The following is a 12711-nucleotide window of genomic DNA, read 5'->3' on the forward strand; positions in this document are numbered from 1 at the left end:
GGGAAAACAAACCTACCCTCCAACGTATCGCCCACGGGGTTCGCCAAGGCACAGTACACTGCACCCCAGAACTCTCTTTTTTTCCTCGCTTTGTGCGTGTCCACTTCTGCCCAGGCCTAACTTACCCCCCTGCCTGCACCTTGGTTTGCTTTGCTTCGCTTTCCTTGTGCTACAGACATACCCTGCCTGCCTGCCTGCCTACCTGCCTGCCAGTCAAAAGTGCTCCGCAACCCGCCGTTCATCCCCTTGCTCGTGCACATTCGAGACGTTGCGTGCCTGGGCGAGAGGCGCTCGCTCTGCCGCTCCACTTGGCCCTGCCCGGCCCGCCAGACCTCTCACGAACCAGGGGGCTGCTCGAGCCTCGAAACCCCCCCCCCCCCCTCCACTCCCCCCCGGCCATTTTGCCCCCCTCCCGGAGGCGCCTCCTGCGTTTTACACCCCTGTGATGCGCTCCCCCATTTGCGGGCAGGCGGCGGAAGAAGACGACCTCGACGACGACCACAGAGCCCCTTCCTTTCCTTTGCCTTCCTTGGCCCCCCCCCTTCTCTTCCGGTCACGGGTACAGTAGAGTGCAGTCAGGCTGTGGCTGCGCTGGACAGTATCAGAGGGACCTGAGGCGTTGGATTAACCCCCCTCCCCCGGGGGGCGTGTGAGTGGGTGGGAGAGATTCAAGGGCTGTCGTAAGCCGTGGCACCGCAACCACGGAGTGAGCGAAAGCCAACACTCACACTGCCTCCCGGTGTGTAGTCGTCCGACCAGTCTACGCGCCTTCTAGCCGGCGGTGGTGTTGTTGGAGCCTTTCTTGGCTCACTCCCCTTCCTTCTACTTTCCTCCCGTAGCCAGACGTCTGTGTTGTACGGTACAGTACTGTACTGTTAGTACCTTGCGCACATCTGTACCGTCCATGTGCGTGCGTGTGCGTAACGCCATTTCGGGGCCCCGTCTTCCCGTCTCTTCCTCCCCTTGCCGTCCATCCGTTTATCTACTCTTCGCGTCCGCCTGCCCGGGCCACCAACTGACCCGGACTCACTTTCGTCTTCTTCACCCACGAGTCGTCCCTGTAGACTCACTTCCCTTCTTCCCTCCCTCACACGCCCAAGCGTAGAGGTGACGTCTACTGGGCCTCTTGTTTATTTTCTCTTCTGCCGTTCGTTCTTGTTCGAGCTTTCTTGTCTTTTCTTATAAACGCCTGTACATTGTGTGTGCAGTTGACCTTGCCTTGTCGAGACGTTGACCTCCATTGTCGACGAAAGGAGCGAGCGTTGATCGCGGTTCTTGACCATTCATTTTTGATACACGAAGCCTTTCACACACACACAGCCTACTTACATCAAGGGGAGCACACAACGGCCGGCACGCCCAACAACGCCTTTCAAGTATTCCGACTTGAGAAGCCCACGCCTTCTTTCAAAGTCCATTCTTTCCGGGACGGGGATAGAGAGGAGTGACCGGCGGGAACTGGTTACACTGTTTCGCAACACCAACATAACATCTTCACAACAAGCATATATCGCGCCGAGCCAACTCATTTTTGGCCTCACTTTTTCTGTCTTTTGCTCGTGTAAGCGTGTCAACGAGCACGTAAAATCTCATCATCATGCTCGGTGCTCTCTTCCTCCTCGCGGCGCCCCTCGCGGCCGCCCTGCCGCCCTACGTCGTGGAGACGACGACGACCGTCAGCCACGAGCGGCGCGACCTGCCCATCGTCAACGCCCTGGCGGAGCGGCCCGTCGAGAACACCTACATCGCCGTCTTCAACTCGACGTTTGGGAGCGAGGCCATCGACGCGCGCATCTCGGCCATGTCGAGCACCATCCAGAAGCGCAACCTCAACAAGCGGGGGCTCGACGGCGCCTACCTGTCCACCGAGATGAAGTCCATCACGCTCGGCGACTGGCGCTGCGCCGCCTTCCAGGGCGACGCCGCCACCGTAAAGGAGTTCAACGCCGCCGACGAGGTCGCCTACGTCGAGGCCGACACCTGGTACAAGACGACGGCCGCCATCATGCAGACCAACGCCCCGCCCGGGCTCAACCGCCTCTCCCACGCCCGCGCCGGGGAGCAGGGCTACATCTTCGACGAGGCCGCCTGCCAGGGCATGACCGTCTACGTCGTCGACACGGGCGTCCGCGTCGACCACGTCGAGTTCGAGGGCCGCGCCGTCATGGGCGCAAACTTTGTCAACAACGTCGACACCGACGAGAACGGCCACGGCAGCCACGTCGCAGGTACCATCGCCGGCGCCACCTTTGGCGTCTGCAAAAAGGCCAACATTGTCGGCGTAAAGGTCCTCGGCGCCGACGGCTCCGGCCAGAACCAGGGCATCCTCCAGGGCATGCAGTTCGTCCTCAACGACGTCAAGAAAAAGGGCCTCCAGAACAAGGCCGTCATGAACATGTCGCTCGGCGGCGGCTTCTCCCAAGCCCTGAACCGCGCCATCGGCGCTCTCCTGGCCGGCGGCATCGTCCCCGTCGTGGCTGCCGGCAACGAGAAGGTGCGTTTCTCATTCCGTAGCAAGCAAGGCGCAAAATAGCCCCCAAAACGCAGGACAAGACTTCAGATACTGACCCTCCGTGCAGAAGGATGCCAGCGGCACGTCCCCGGCCTCCGCGCCCCAGGCCATCACCGTCGGTGCCATCGACGCCACCAACGACCAGTTCGCCACCTTCTCCAACTTCGGATCCGTCGTCGACGTCAACGGCCCCGGCGTCAAGGTCCTTTCCGTCGGCATCGCCTCCAAGGTGGCCACCAATGTTCTCAGCGGCACCAGCATGGGTACGTGTACATCCCACTCCGGCCATTTGCCTCACTTTACTGACTCGTCGCCAGCGAGCCCCCATGTTGCGGGTCTCACCGCATATGTCATGGGCCTGACCGGCCGCCAGGCAAGCGAAATGTCCGACGTGATCAAGAATTTGGCCACCAACAGCCCTGCAAAGGTCAAGGGCATTGCGCAAGGCACCACCCCACTAATTGTCAACAATGGAAACCTGACGTAGAGGGCCGTTGCGGCTGAGGAGAGGGAACAAGGATGAGGCATCTTTGTACACCCGCTGATGCGTTTTGCGTTTATGTCTCTCCTGTAAATATCGGATGCACTGGACGGCAGATGGGACGCGGTGGACCCTTGTAAAGGTCGTGCTATCATTACTAGTATTCTTGGACATGTCAAAATGGATACCTATTGCATTGTTCTTAGGCGTCTCGGATGGATTGCCAGGAGGTGACATCGCGAACCGTCTGCTCGCAAGTCGGCCACTTCACACTCAGCCTCATCCAGACCCGGAAAAGTCACATAACCAGGGCCACCTCTCACGCACATCGACTCTCACAAAGATGCGCCTCGAGAGCGAAAGATGTTTGCACTCCAGCAGAGCCTCGTCCCATGGCGATCAGAGATCCAGCTGCGCTGCGCCGCCCCAAAGGGGAAGCCAAATGCAGTTCGATTTTAGCACTTCTTCGGCACAACCACAGTCATCAGAGGACTGGATTGCAATTTGACATCCGTGCTGCGTCCGCAAAGCGGCCGTCTTCTGTTCCTGTCGACACATGAAACCGCATGAAGGAGGTCATGAACAAAGAGGCAACATTAGCATCATATTATTAGTTCGCCTGCAAAAATACTCCAGATGTGGTCTCGTCAAGTAAATAGTACAAGTTATGTACATAAAAGGCATCGCAACGAGTATGGCTATCGGCCGGCCACGCCTATAACTCGTCGCGCCCCGTAGCGGCTGCTGGTGGCTTGTTGCCCGGGAGGAGATTTGCTGCGTGCTGAAGTATGTCTGATAGGATTGGGAATTTCGCCCCCAAAAACATTGCAGTTCCAATCTAGATCAATCCAGTCAGCGGTTGCGAGATATAGGGGGCTGCCGCACATATTGCTCTCACCATAATGCCAGATACGAACAGCAGACATAGGAGGACAATGCCAAACATGATGAGGTTCTCGCCCGGGTCAACAGTTGGTTCCTTCTTCTGTCGTTGCTCGTTCTCGAGCGTCAACTTCTTGGGGTCTTGCGTAGGGTACAGCGTCTCAATGAATTGCTCAATCTGACCGCCCGTTAGCGCTCGCTCATGTTCATACAGGGGACTGTCCGTACCTGGGCGCATCGCACGCTAATTGCTAGATAGTTGGGGTCCCGAGGGTCGTTCTTGGCGTGAATCTTCCGGGCATATCTCCGGAATACCTCGCATACCGTCTGCAGGTTCTGTGTGCATTCAAACATGAGCTGACATGCGTCGCCCTTGGTGATCTTGACGTTCTTCTCGAGCACGTCGGGGTTGCGGAACATGAGCTCCAGAGTAGCAATGGCCATGCCCTGGGGGATGGCCACAAAGTTGAAGACGCTTTGCTCGCGCATGCCCGCCATGTAGAACAAGCACTCCTCAGCGTGCTTCAGTGCGTCTAGAATCATGTCCGACACACAATTGACTGCCTGTTCGCGGTACTTGGGGTCAAGCAGGTCCTCCCACTTGTCCACGTGCCTGCTCCAGATCTCCTTTGGGTACCACCGGCGACCGTCTTGCCAGTCCTCGTGGATGTCGCGGATGATGTTGGTCTTTTGCAGGAACTGTCCCATCGACTCCGTCAATGACGGCCGCTCGGCCAGCTTGGGATTTCCCAGCTCCGACGACACGAAGAGACGCGTTAGGCCCTCGCCCACGAGGCCGGCAACGTAGTGACAGTAGAGCTCGTACTCCTCGATGGTCTGGACGCCGTTCTCGATCATCTTGGTATTTTCCGCGTAGTCGGCCATGCCGTTACCCATCTTGACCGTCATCTCCTTGATGATCGTGCGATACTTGGGCTTCAGCTTTTTGAGCTCCGTGACGACCACGTCGAACTTCTCCAGCAGTTCCTTGTCCTTCTCTTGGCTCTCGTGGTACTGCCAGCCGTCAATATCCATGGTCTCATGGAACTTTCGCAGCAAGGGGACCTTGTTGTCGATGGGTATCGTCATGTCATCTTCGATGGTGTCGAGGCCGCGCAAGACGAGATAAAAGAGTGTGATGGGGACAAGGAGCTCATGATTGAGTTCCTGGATGACGGCCGCAAAGCTGCGACTCGTCATGTTCAGGAAGCGGAAGCATTCCTGCAGCTCCGGCGACTCCTCTGAGGGCTTGCGCTGGTGGACGGGGTTGTGCCAGAGCTTCCTGCAGCTGATGTCAGCGTCAGGACCATCGCGTCCAGATACAAGGGCCGCCATACCATTGTATTATGGACCGCAACTGGTTCGGATGCATGAGGTAGTAAAGGGCACCCATGATGGCTGTGGCGCGTGACAGTCGCACACAGGGTTGAGGGAGCGGAATAAAAAGGGGGGGCGCCGAAGCAGGCAAGGCCGTCGATCTCAGTAAAGAGGCCGAGGCGGCGCGTCGCAAGGATTTGCGACGAAATGGTCAAGACGCAGGCGTCGAGTCAGGCGATTGAGCAAGAAATTGGCTGCTGTGACGAGTGAACAGGTGTTTTTCCTGCCGCGAGGTCTCGCTGCGGTGTCCCGACGCGCTGGTGGGGAGAAGAGAGCAGAGTTAAATATGCAGCGGCAGCGGTTGGAGGATTTTTAGGAGGTTGCCCAAATTGACCCCACATTTTGGGGGGTGGATGGGGGTTGCGTACCTGCGCACCAAAGAACGGTAGCGTGGCCCCGAAATCTCACTGGGTGACAGCCCTTGGGGGCCCCTGGAGAGACAGGCAGCATCCATGGATCCATTGCAGGCTGGCGGTCTTCGGGGTTTCGGTCCTGGAAATCCGCGAGCAGGAAAGCCGTGACACCTCCCAGAAACGGCACCAGTCGTCGGACCCCATCAGCCGATTTCGTGTTCGCAGCCCAACACCGCCGCCACTTCCGCCATCGACGACTCGAATTAGAATCTGGAGCGGCCCAGAGCCAAACGTTGGGCGACGAAACTGGCGTCTAGCCAAACGCAACCTACTTCGTGCTACGTACTTCGTACGTCGTACCTTACGAAGTGAGAGGTGGTACCTTCTCGAGTCCCGCACTACCAGCTAGCTCCACCACGTAGCCTGTACGAAGTATCGTCAAGCTTCCGTGGCAACATGGAAGACCTTCGCCTGTGGCGGGTCGCGACGTGACGGTGCGCGGGTTGCCATCCCGCTCATCAAAGAAGAGGCCAACTGCATCCCTTCCTAGAGTCTCACAGCATGACGGGCCAGCCGAGCCGTACGCGCCTCAACGTGACACTGCCAAACGAGGTGCACCTGAGAACCTGCAGGTGTACTGATACCGCTGGGTGGATGCTGCCACCCACGTGGCCATACACAGCTGCCAAACTAACATACGCGGGTGCTCGATTTGAGAGAGCGGGTGTCGGAGCGTCTTCGGTCTCGGTCTCGCGACGATGCAGTTGTGCGTATTTAAAGGCGTACGCGACTGTGGTGCTTACCCCAACACGAGATGGGACTCGACCTATCTATGGAAATGCCGTAATTGCCCAGAAATATATCACACCACACGCCCCTTTCCTCGAGCCTCTGAGCTGTGAAGCTCTCATGCTCATGCTTTCCAGGTTCAACTGCAAATTTAGGAGGCAGGCATCGCATTACAAGGCGCACCGTGCCTACCATGCGCAACCTCACGGGAGGCAGGAGCAACGCCACAATGTACACCGCTCTTACCTCTTGAGATGGAAGGATGTGGCCTTCAGTCTTGGCATGTTCAACTTCAACAATGTGAACGGTATCGACTGCACCACTTGCCACCGTTATGAATGTGACTCTTCTGCTGCTTGAGCCCAGCTTTCTCGCCTCGCCGTAAGTGACAACAACCATGGCATCTGCACGGCCGGAGCCAAAGCAACGCTTCCTCATCTGGGGCGGAGATGGCTGGATTGCCGGTCACCTCGAAAGACTCCTCAGCCGCCAGGGCAAAGACGTACACACCACCACCGTACGTATGGAGAATCGCGAGGCCGTCATGCAGGAAATCGCCAGGGTCGGCCCTACTCACATCCTCAACGCCGCCGGCTGCACCGGAAGGCCCAATGTCGACTGGTGTGAGGACCACAAGGAAGCGACTGTTCGATCCAACGTCATCGGAGCACTCAACCTGGCCGACTGCTGTTTTCAGGCTAATATTCACTGCACCGTCTTTGCGACGGGCTGCATCTACCAGTATGACGATGCTCACCCCATTGGCGGGCCTGGATACACGGAGGAAGACGAGCCAAACTTTCGCGGCAGCTTCTACTCGGAGACCAAGGGCCACGTTGAGCCTGTAAGTATGCGGTCGGTCACAAGGCGGGATTGATACCTGAGCTGAATGATGAGTAGATTATGAAGCACTATGGCAACTGCTTGATACTCCGTCTACGCATGCCGGTCAGCGACGACCTTCACCCGCGCAGCTTTGTCACCAAGATCATAGGATATGACCGCGTCGTCAATATCCCGAATAGCAATACCATTCTCCACGACCTCTTGCCCGCCGCCATCCTCTTGGCTGAACACGACGAAATGGGTGTTTATAATTTTACGAACCCAGGCGCCATCTCACACAATGAGGTCCTTCAGCTCTTCAAGGAGATTGTCCGACCAGGCCTGACCTATAAAAACTTTAGCGTCATGGAACAAGCGCAGGTTATCAAGGCAGGGCGCAGCAACTGCCAGTTAAGCACGACCAAGCTCGTGGGAAAGCTTCGCGAGTACGATTACGTCGTTCCGGAGGTGCATGATGCCTACCGCCGCTGCTTCAAGAGGATGAGAGCCGGCGGGATTCGTTAGCGGAATCAGGCAATCCGGGCCGCGCTTTGCTTACTTCATATGTTGGTGGCTTTGGACGGTCTCAACTGGGAAACGTCGGTTCGACAGGCGCAGGCTGTATTTGGACGCGAGACGCGTCACCATCTCATGGCCAGTCTCCATGAAATACATGACTGGACTAACGTTACATGTCCAACAAAATTCAAAATCTTGCTGCAGCTCAAAGGAATGGCACGGTTTAGGGTAGCCCAGTTGGACGTGACCATGTTGCCGCGTAGCACGGGATCCCCTAACATCCTAGGCCCGACAATGTGCGCTATGTAGCAGATTGTCGCGGCCTGATCCGATCCCTGTGTTTCGACCTGAAAAGCACAGCAAACGCGCAAGCATTGTCGCCAAAACAGACCACGGGCCATTGTGGCACTCGGAAAAGTGGTCCGTCACCTCGGTATCCTGTCATCTGGTGCGCGAGGGCCGGCCGTCATAGGAGACGCCAGAAGGCCAAGTTGGCACTGCCCCGCCATTACGTAGCGCCGCCTGTCCAGATAGCACCCCAGGCTTCCGCTTGATCAACAAAATTTCCAGCCTTGTCATTACGAGCCGACTCCTGCCCGCGTTCATCGAACGAGCATCGAACCTTTCCTTTTTTTCCGACACGAAGCGCGTTTCCCTACAGAGATACCCCTAGCCCAACATGGTCGTCGACACGGCCTACTACGACACCCTGGGTGTGCAGCCTACGGCCACTGAGCTGGAGATCAAGAAGGCTTACCGCAAGCTGGCCATCATCCACCACCCTGGTGCGTCCCCTATTCTCCGTCAGCGTCGCGCGCTCGACTTGTCTTTTATGGCGCCGTCGGCATGTTACTGGCGACGCTTGGACTGATCAGAGATACAGACAAGAACCCCAACGACCCGACCGCACACGAAAAGTTCCAGGCCATTGGCGAGGCATACCAGGTGCTGTCCGATAAGGAGCTGCGCGGCGCATACGACAAGTTCGGCAAGGACCATGCTAAGCCTCAGGAGGGATTTGCCGACCCGGCCGAGTTCTTCACCTCGATATTCGGAGGCGAGGCATTTGTCGACTGGATCGGCGAGATCAGTCTGATGAAGGACCTCACGGCTACAATGGACATCACCATGAAGGAGGAGATAGAGGAGGCCGAGGCCCAGGCCCAGGCAGAAGCTGCCGCGCAGGAGGGCGCTGCGGCGGCCAAAGATGATGCTGATTTCCCGGGCACCGAAGAGGCCAAGAAGGCGAGCCTGAAAGAGCAGACCACCGCCGCCGAAGGTGCCGCCGCGGCTGCTCCGCCACCGACAGTAGTTGTCGAGGACGAGAAGGGTGCTCCCAAGGCGCCCTCTCCTGGTGTCGCGCCGACGCCGCCCGTCCGGTCGAATGCCACGTCTCCCGCGCCGTCGTCGAGCTCTCGAAGCCGAACGCAGATCCCGCTCCGGCCGGCCCTCACCGAAAAGGCGCACAGCGAGTCTCCCGATCGCGAGCTGTCCGAGGAGGCGCTCAAGCAAAAGGAGAAGAAGAAAGGCGGGCTCAGCAAGGAGCAGCGTGAGCAGCTTGCCGAGTTCGAAAGGGAGCGTGCCCGCGTCCGCAAGGAGCGGGTAGACATGCTGTCGCAGAAGCTGCTCGATCGGATCAGTGTCTGGACCGAGACGGACAAGGGCTCCGACGTAACCAAGGCATTCCGAGAGAAGATGCGTCTCGAGGTAGAGAACCTCAAGATGGAGTCGTTCGGCATCGACATTCTTCACGCCATCGGGCACACGTACGTCTCCAAGGCCTCTGGCCTGCTGCGCAGTCAAAAGTTCCTTGGAATTGGCGGCTTCTTCAGCCGCTTGAAGGACAAGGGCACGCTCGTCAAGGACACCTGGAACACCATCAGCAGCGCCATTGACGCGCAGCAGACCATGGAGGACATGGCCAAGATGGAGGAGAAGGGTGGCGACGACTGGACCGACGAGAAGCGCGTCGAGTACGAGCGTCGTGTCACGGGAAAGATTCTCACTGCGGCATGGAGAGGCAGCAAGTTTGAGATCCAGAGCGTGCTTCGCGAAGTCTGCGACGCTGTGCTTTACGACAAGAAGGTCCCGCTCTCGAAGCGCCTGGAACGCGCACAGGCTCTCGTCCTGATAGGCGACGTCTTCAACAAGGTGAGTGCCGCTTCTCTCGCGGGATACGAGGATGCGAAACAATCAGTCAGCTAACAAACGTGGGACGTAGGCTGCGCGATCACCAGAGGAAGAAGGCGACTACCTCGTCTTCGAGCAGCTCGTTGCCGAGGCGGCCATGAAGAAAGATAAGGACGAGGAGAAGCGGAAGAAGGACAAGAAGGGCGGCCATCATCATCATCACGAGACCGCCGAGGCCACGGCTGCGGAAGCTCCCAATGTGCCGAAGCAATAAGCTCGGCGGATGCAGTAAGAGATTGGCATTGAGTGGAATGTATAGAACGGCATGTGAAGCCATAGACTTGTTTGAGCGGTGGGATGCGGGTGTTGGTTTCCTCTCCTCATATTCGATAGGCTTCAGGAAGAGAGAGATGGATATGGGCCTAGTGGCATGATCGCGGTGAGCATGGATAAATACCTAGGTAGTATATGATTTACATTCAACTCTGCCATCTCTCGCCCAGGGGTATCTCTCTAGTCGGTATGTCTATGCAATGCCAGGCTCATCAGGGTACAAATCGGTAGTCTAGTCGCAAACTAGTCCATCTTGTCCATCTCGCTCTCTTCCTTGCCAGCCTCCGGCTCTTCCACGAGCAACCCGACCAAGCAGGCCGCCAGCATAGTCTCGTAGTTCACCCAGGGGTGAATCTCGCCAAAGAGTTTGGTGCCGTCGCGGCCCGCACCGCGCATCAGCTCCGGCACACCTCCGGGGTGGAACTTTGCGTACGGCGTAACGTTGTAGACCTTTCCGTTGATGGCCATCCAAGCGTCCTTGCCCTTGCGGCCCGTCTGGCGCTTGAGCATGGACGGAGTGACGCGCAGAAAGGGCGTGGAGGCGTCCAGGCCGCGGAGGTCCGCGTTGGGGCCAGAGATGCGCGCCCAGTCGAGCGGCGAGTGGCCTGGTTCGAGGATGATCTTGCGCGAGGGCTTCTGCGGCTTGGAGGAGTGCGTGGGCGGAGGGGCGAGGCCGCCGGGGGACAGCGAGGGGGGACCGCGGTTGGGAACAGGGCCGCGGGCGCGCTGGGCGGAGTTGGCGGCTGGGAACTGCGGAAGAGTCGGGACGCGGCCGCCGGGCGAGGGGCGCGATGGCCTCGGAGGAGGGGGCATCATGCCCGTAGACGTTGGCGTGGCGGGGGGCTCGTCGGAGAGCGTGAAGGTCGGTACGGGTTGCAGAGGGCGACTGGCAGAAGCCTTGGGCGTCGTCGGGCTCTCGGGCTCGTCGATGGTCGGCGGCTGGATCGTCGGGGGAAGTGGTGGGGGCGGCATGGCTAGCATGTCGCGCCGCGCGTTGCCCGTTGTCGTCGGTCCGCCGGCGGACGACGGCATTCGTGCACTGCCGTTACTCGCCTTTGAATCGTTGCGTATCCTCGGCGCCGTGTCGCCCACTGGTTGTGTGTCTTCCCTCTTCATCCCCTCCTTCTCGTGTAGGGCCCCTTCGGCCGGGGGGCTGCTGGGCCCCCGGAGGCCGAGCCATTGCAACATCGAAACGAGCAGCCAGTCGCGGCGGTAGACGATGAGGTAGATGAGTGAAGCGAAGATGACGGACGTCCCCAAGAGGCCCATGGCTATTAATATGGGCGCGGGCGGTTCAACAGGGTGGGGTCGCGCAGTGGGCGCGCGGCGGGCGGTTGTTGATGTTGGATGAGGTGACGACGACGGGACAGAGAAAAACCGAGATCAGGGTCTACGATGAGACAGGGCTGGCGTCGATGGCGTGGCGCCTGGGGCCCCGTTGCCCCTCGGTCGGGCGTCATCCCACCTGACGTGGTTGGCTAAGGTGGCGGTACCTTGCCTAGGGGGGGGGGGGGGGGCAGCCGCCCGCCACTGTCCTCCTAGGTTAGTCCGGAGTGATCCATCAGTTAGTTTGTCGGGTGTATCTTTCCCTGGATGCTGGCCGATTTGGAAATCCTTGGAAGGCCTTCCGCTTCAGGGATCGGCAGCGGCAGGCGGGGCTTCAGCGCGGCCTCAGCGCGACCTTGCGCTGGGCGGGATGCGCGTGTGCCTGAGCCGCCTAGCCCAGCGAGATGCGGCGGGGTTTGTAGGCGTCAGACACGGCAAACGCGGTGCTCCTCTGGAGGACTAGTATAGGGCCATTAGAAAGTAAACAAACAGTCGACCTAGCGAGGCAGGCCCTTGTCGGACGAAACGACCGAACCCAAGGCGTCGGACCCGGGACGCATGATGAATGCATCTCACGCAGGCTCCGTAGGGCAACCATACCGTCGACTGCTACATATACAACATACTACGTACTTGTCATGTACACGCAATCCCGCCCCGTCTTCCGTGATGCGCAGTTTCGGGGTGAGACTGAAGTGCGTGCACTCTGCTCGACGCCCGCTTCGTGCTCGCGACGACGCGGAACGACCCACGATCTCGCATGAACTCGGATGGGAAGGCCAATTTCAACCCCGCGGTCATGTCACGGGCCAGCGGCGAGAGGGCAGAGGCGGGAACTGGATTGATCTTATGAACGGGGTTCAAGGTTGACGCCAACAAGACGCGTGCCCGCTGATAAAGCGAGTCAGTGGCTGCAACCCGTGTGGTTTAGGCTGAGGTGCCTAATTTTGGCACCGCGACTGCGCTGGGGCCTCTCCGTAGATTTAACGTAGGCAGGTCCTGCGAGCGAAGTCGTCATTGTTTTAGTGCCTCCATCATTAGTAGGTGTAGGTACCTACGTTAGGTAGTGGAGTGCAGTCCACTGGGGAGAGAGCCTCCAGTGGGAGGCGCATGGATCCATCCATTGATCCCCGCCCGTCCATTCATCCCACCCACCCATCCATACTGGCAATCCGCCATTCCTC

General features: G+C 58.7%; 5 protein-coding genes across 7 annotated transcripts; 3 read left to right on the forward strand and 2 right to left on the reverse strand.

Moving 5' to 3' along the window:
* The first annotated feature begins 1012 nt into the window (after nt 1-1012).
* On the forward strand, nt 1013-3187 carry JDV02_009031 (uncharacterized protein). The gene is made up of 3 exons (XM_047990669.1): nt 1013-2494; nt 2580-2775; nt 2830-3187. Exons 1-3 carry the CDS (start codon nt 1598-1600, stop codon nt 2997-2999), a joined length of 1263 nt encoding a protein of 420 aa, XP_047846678.1. The 5' UTR covers nt 1013-1597; the 3' UTR covers nt 3000-3187.
* Nucleotides 3126-5509, reverse strand: ERG9 (Squalene synthase). 3 transcript variants are annotated; one of them, XM_047990671.1, is made up of 4 exons: nt 5213-5509; nt 4104-5157; nt 3892-4053; nt 3126-3831 (listed from the first exon to the last, which is right to left on the reverse strand). In XM_047990671.1, the coding sequence occupies exons 1-4, from the start codon at nt 5266-5268 to the stop codon at nt 3709-3711; spliced, it is 1395 nt and encodes a 464-aa protein (XP_047846680.1). In that variant the 5' UTR covers nt 5269-5509; the 3' UTR covers nt 3126-3708. The 3 variants fall into 3 exon arrangements, with proteins under 3 accessions (XP_047846680.1, XP_047846681.1, XP_047846679.1); XM_047990672.1 differs by having other exon boundaries at nt 3578-4053; XM_047990670.1 differs by having other exon boundaries at nt 3578-3831; nt 4104-5509.
* Nucleotides 5510-6538: 1029 nt separating this feature from the next.
* On the forward strand, nt 6539-7847 carry JDV02_009033 (uncharacterized protein). Its single transcript, XM_047990673.1, has 2 exons — nt 6539-7238; nt 7295-7847. Exons 1-2 carry the CDS (start codon nt 6792-6794, stop codon nt 7742-7744), a joined length of 897 nt encoding a protein of 298 aa, XP_047846682.1. The 5' UTR covers nt 6539-6791; the 3' UTR covers nt 7745-7847.
* Nucleotides 7848-8086: 239 nt separating this feature from the next.
* CAJ1 (DnaJ-like protein) lies at nt 8087-10389 on the forward strand. The gene is made up of 3 exons (XM_047990674.1): nt 8087-8523; nt 8622-9889; nt 9960-10389. Exons 1-3 carry the CDS (start codon nt 8418-8420, stop codon nt 10140-10142), a joined length of 1557 nt encoding a protein of 518 aa, XP_047846683.1. The 5' UTR covers nt 8087-8417; the 3' UTR covers nt 10143-10389.
* Nucleotides 10149-11542, reverse strand: JDV02_009035 (Cytochrome-b5 reductase). The gene has a single exon (XM_047990675.1). The coding sequence runs from the start codon at nt 11468-11470 to the stop codon at nt 10445-10447; it is 1026 nt and encodes a 341-aa protein (XP_047846684.1). The 5' UTR covers nt 11471-11542; the 3' UTR covers nt 10149-10444.
* Between the last annotated feature and the right edge of the window lie 1169 nt (nt 11543-12711).

Source organism: Purpureocillium takamizusanense, chromosome 9 (assembly GCF_022605165.1).
Source record: "Purpureocillium takamizusanense chromosome 9, complete sequence".
NCBI classification, from domain to species: Eukaryota; Fungi; Ascomycota; class Sordariomycetes; order Hypocreales; family Ophiocordycipitaceae; genus Purpureocillium; species Purpureocillium takamizusanense.

Excerpts from the sequence above, each read along its gene's own strand:
- JDV02_009031 (XM_047990669.1), top strand. The coding sequence starts at position 1,598 with ATGCTCGGTGCTCTCTTCCTCCTCGCGGCGCCCCTCGCGGCCGCCCTG. Across the intron at positions 2,495-2,579 it reads TGGCTGCCGGCAACGAGAAG|AAGGATGCCAGCGGCACGTC; the intron begins GTGCGTTTCTCA and ends CCCTCCGTGCAG. Across the intron at positions 2,776-2,829 it reads TCTCAGCGGCACCAGCATGG|CGAGCCCCCATGTTGCGGGT; the intron begins GTACGTGTACAT and ends ACTCGTCGCCAG.
- ERG9 (XM_047990671.1), bottom strand. The coding sequence starts at position 5,268 with ATGGGTGCCCTTTACTACCTCATGCATCCGAACCAGTTGCGGTCCATA. Across the intron at positions 4,054-4,103 it reads TTAGCGTGCGATGCGCCCAG|ATTGAGCAATTCATTGAGAC; the intron begins GTACGGACAGTC and ends ACGGGCGGTCAG. Across the intron at positions 3,832-3,891 it reads TGTTCGTATCTGGCATTATG|ATTGGAACTGCAATGTTTTT; the intron begins GTGAGAGCAATA and ends GGATTGATCTAG.
- JDV02_009033 (XM_047990673.1), top strand. The coding sequence starts at position 6,792 with ATGGCATCTGCACGGCCGGAGCCAAAGCAACGCTTCCTCATCTGGGGC. Across the intron at positions 7,239-7,294 it reads CCAAGGGCCACGTTGAGCCT|ATTATGAAGCACTATGGCAA; the intron begins GTAAGTATGCGG and ends AATGATGAGTAG.
- CAJ1 (XM_047990674.1), top strand. The coding sequence starts at position 8,418 with ATGGTCGTCGACACGGCCTACTACGACACCCTGGGTGTGCAGCCTACG. Across the intron at positions 8,524-8,621 it reads GGCCATCATCCACCACCCTG|ACAAGAACCCCAACGACCCG; the intron begins GTGCGTCCCCTA and ends TCAGAGATACAG. Across the intron at positions 9,890-9,959 it reads TAGGCGACGTCTTCAACAAG|GCTGCGCGATCACCAGAGGA; the intron begins GTGAGTGCCGCT and ends CGTGGGACGTAG.
- JDV02_009035 (XM_047990675.1), bottom strand. The coding sequence starts at position 11,470 with ATGGGCCTCTTGGGGACGTCCGTCATCTTCGCTTCACTCATCTACCTC.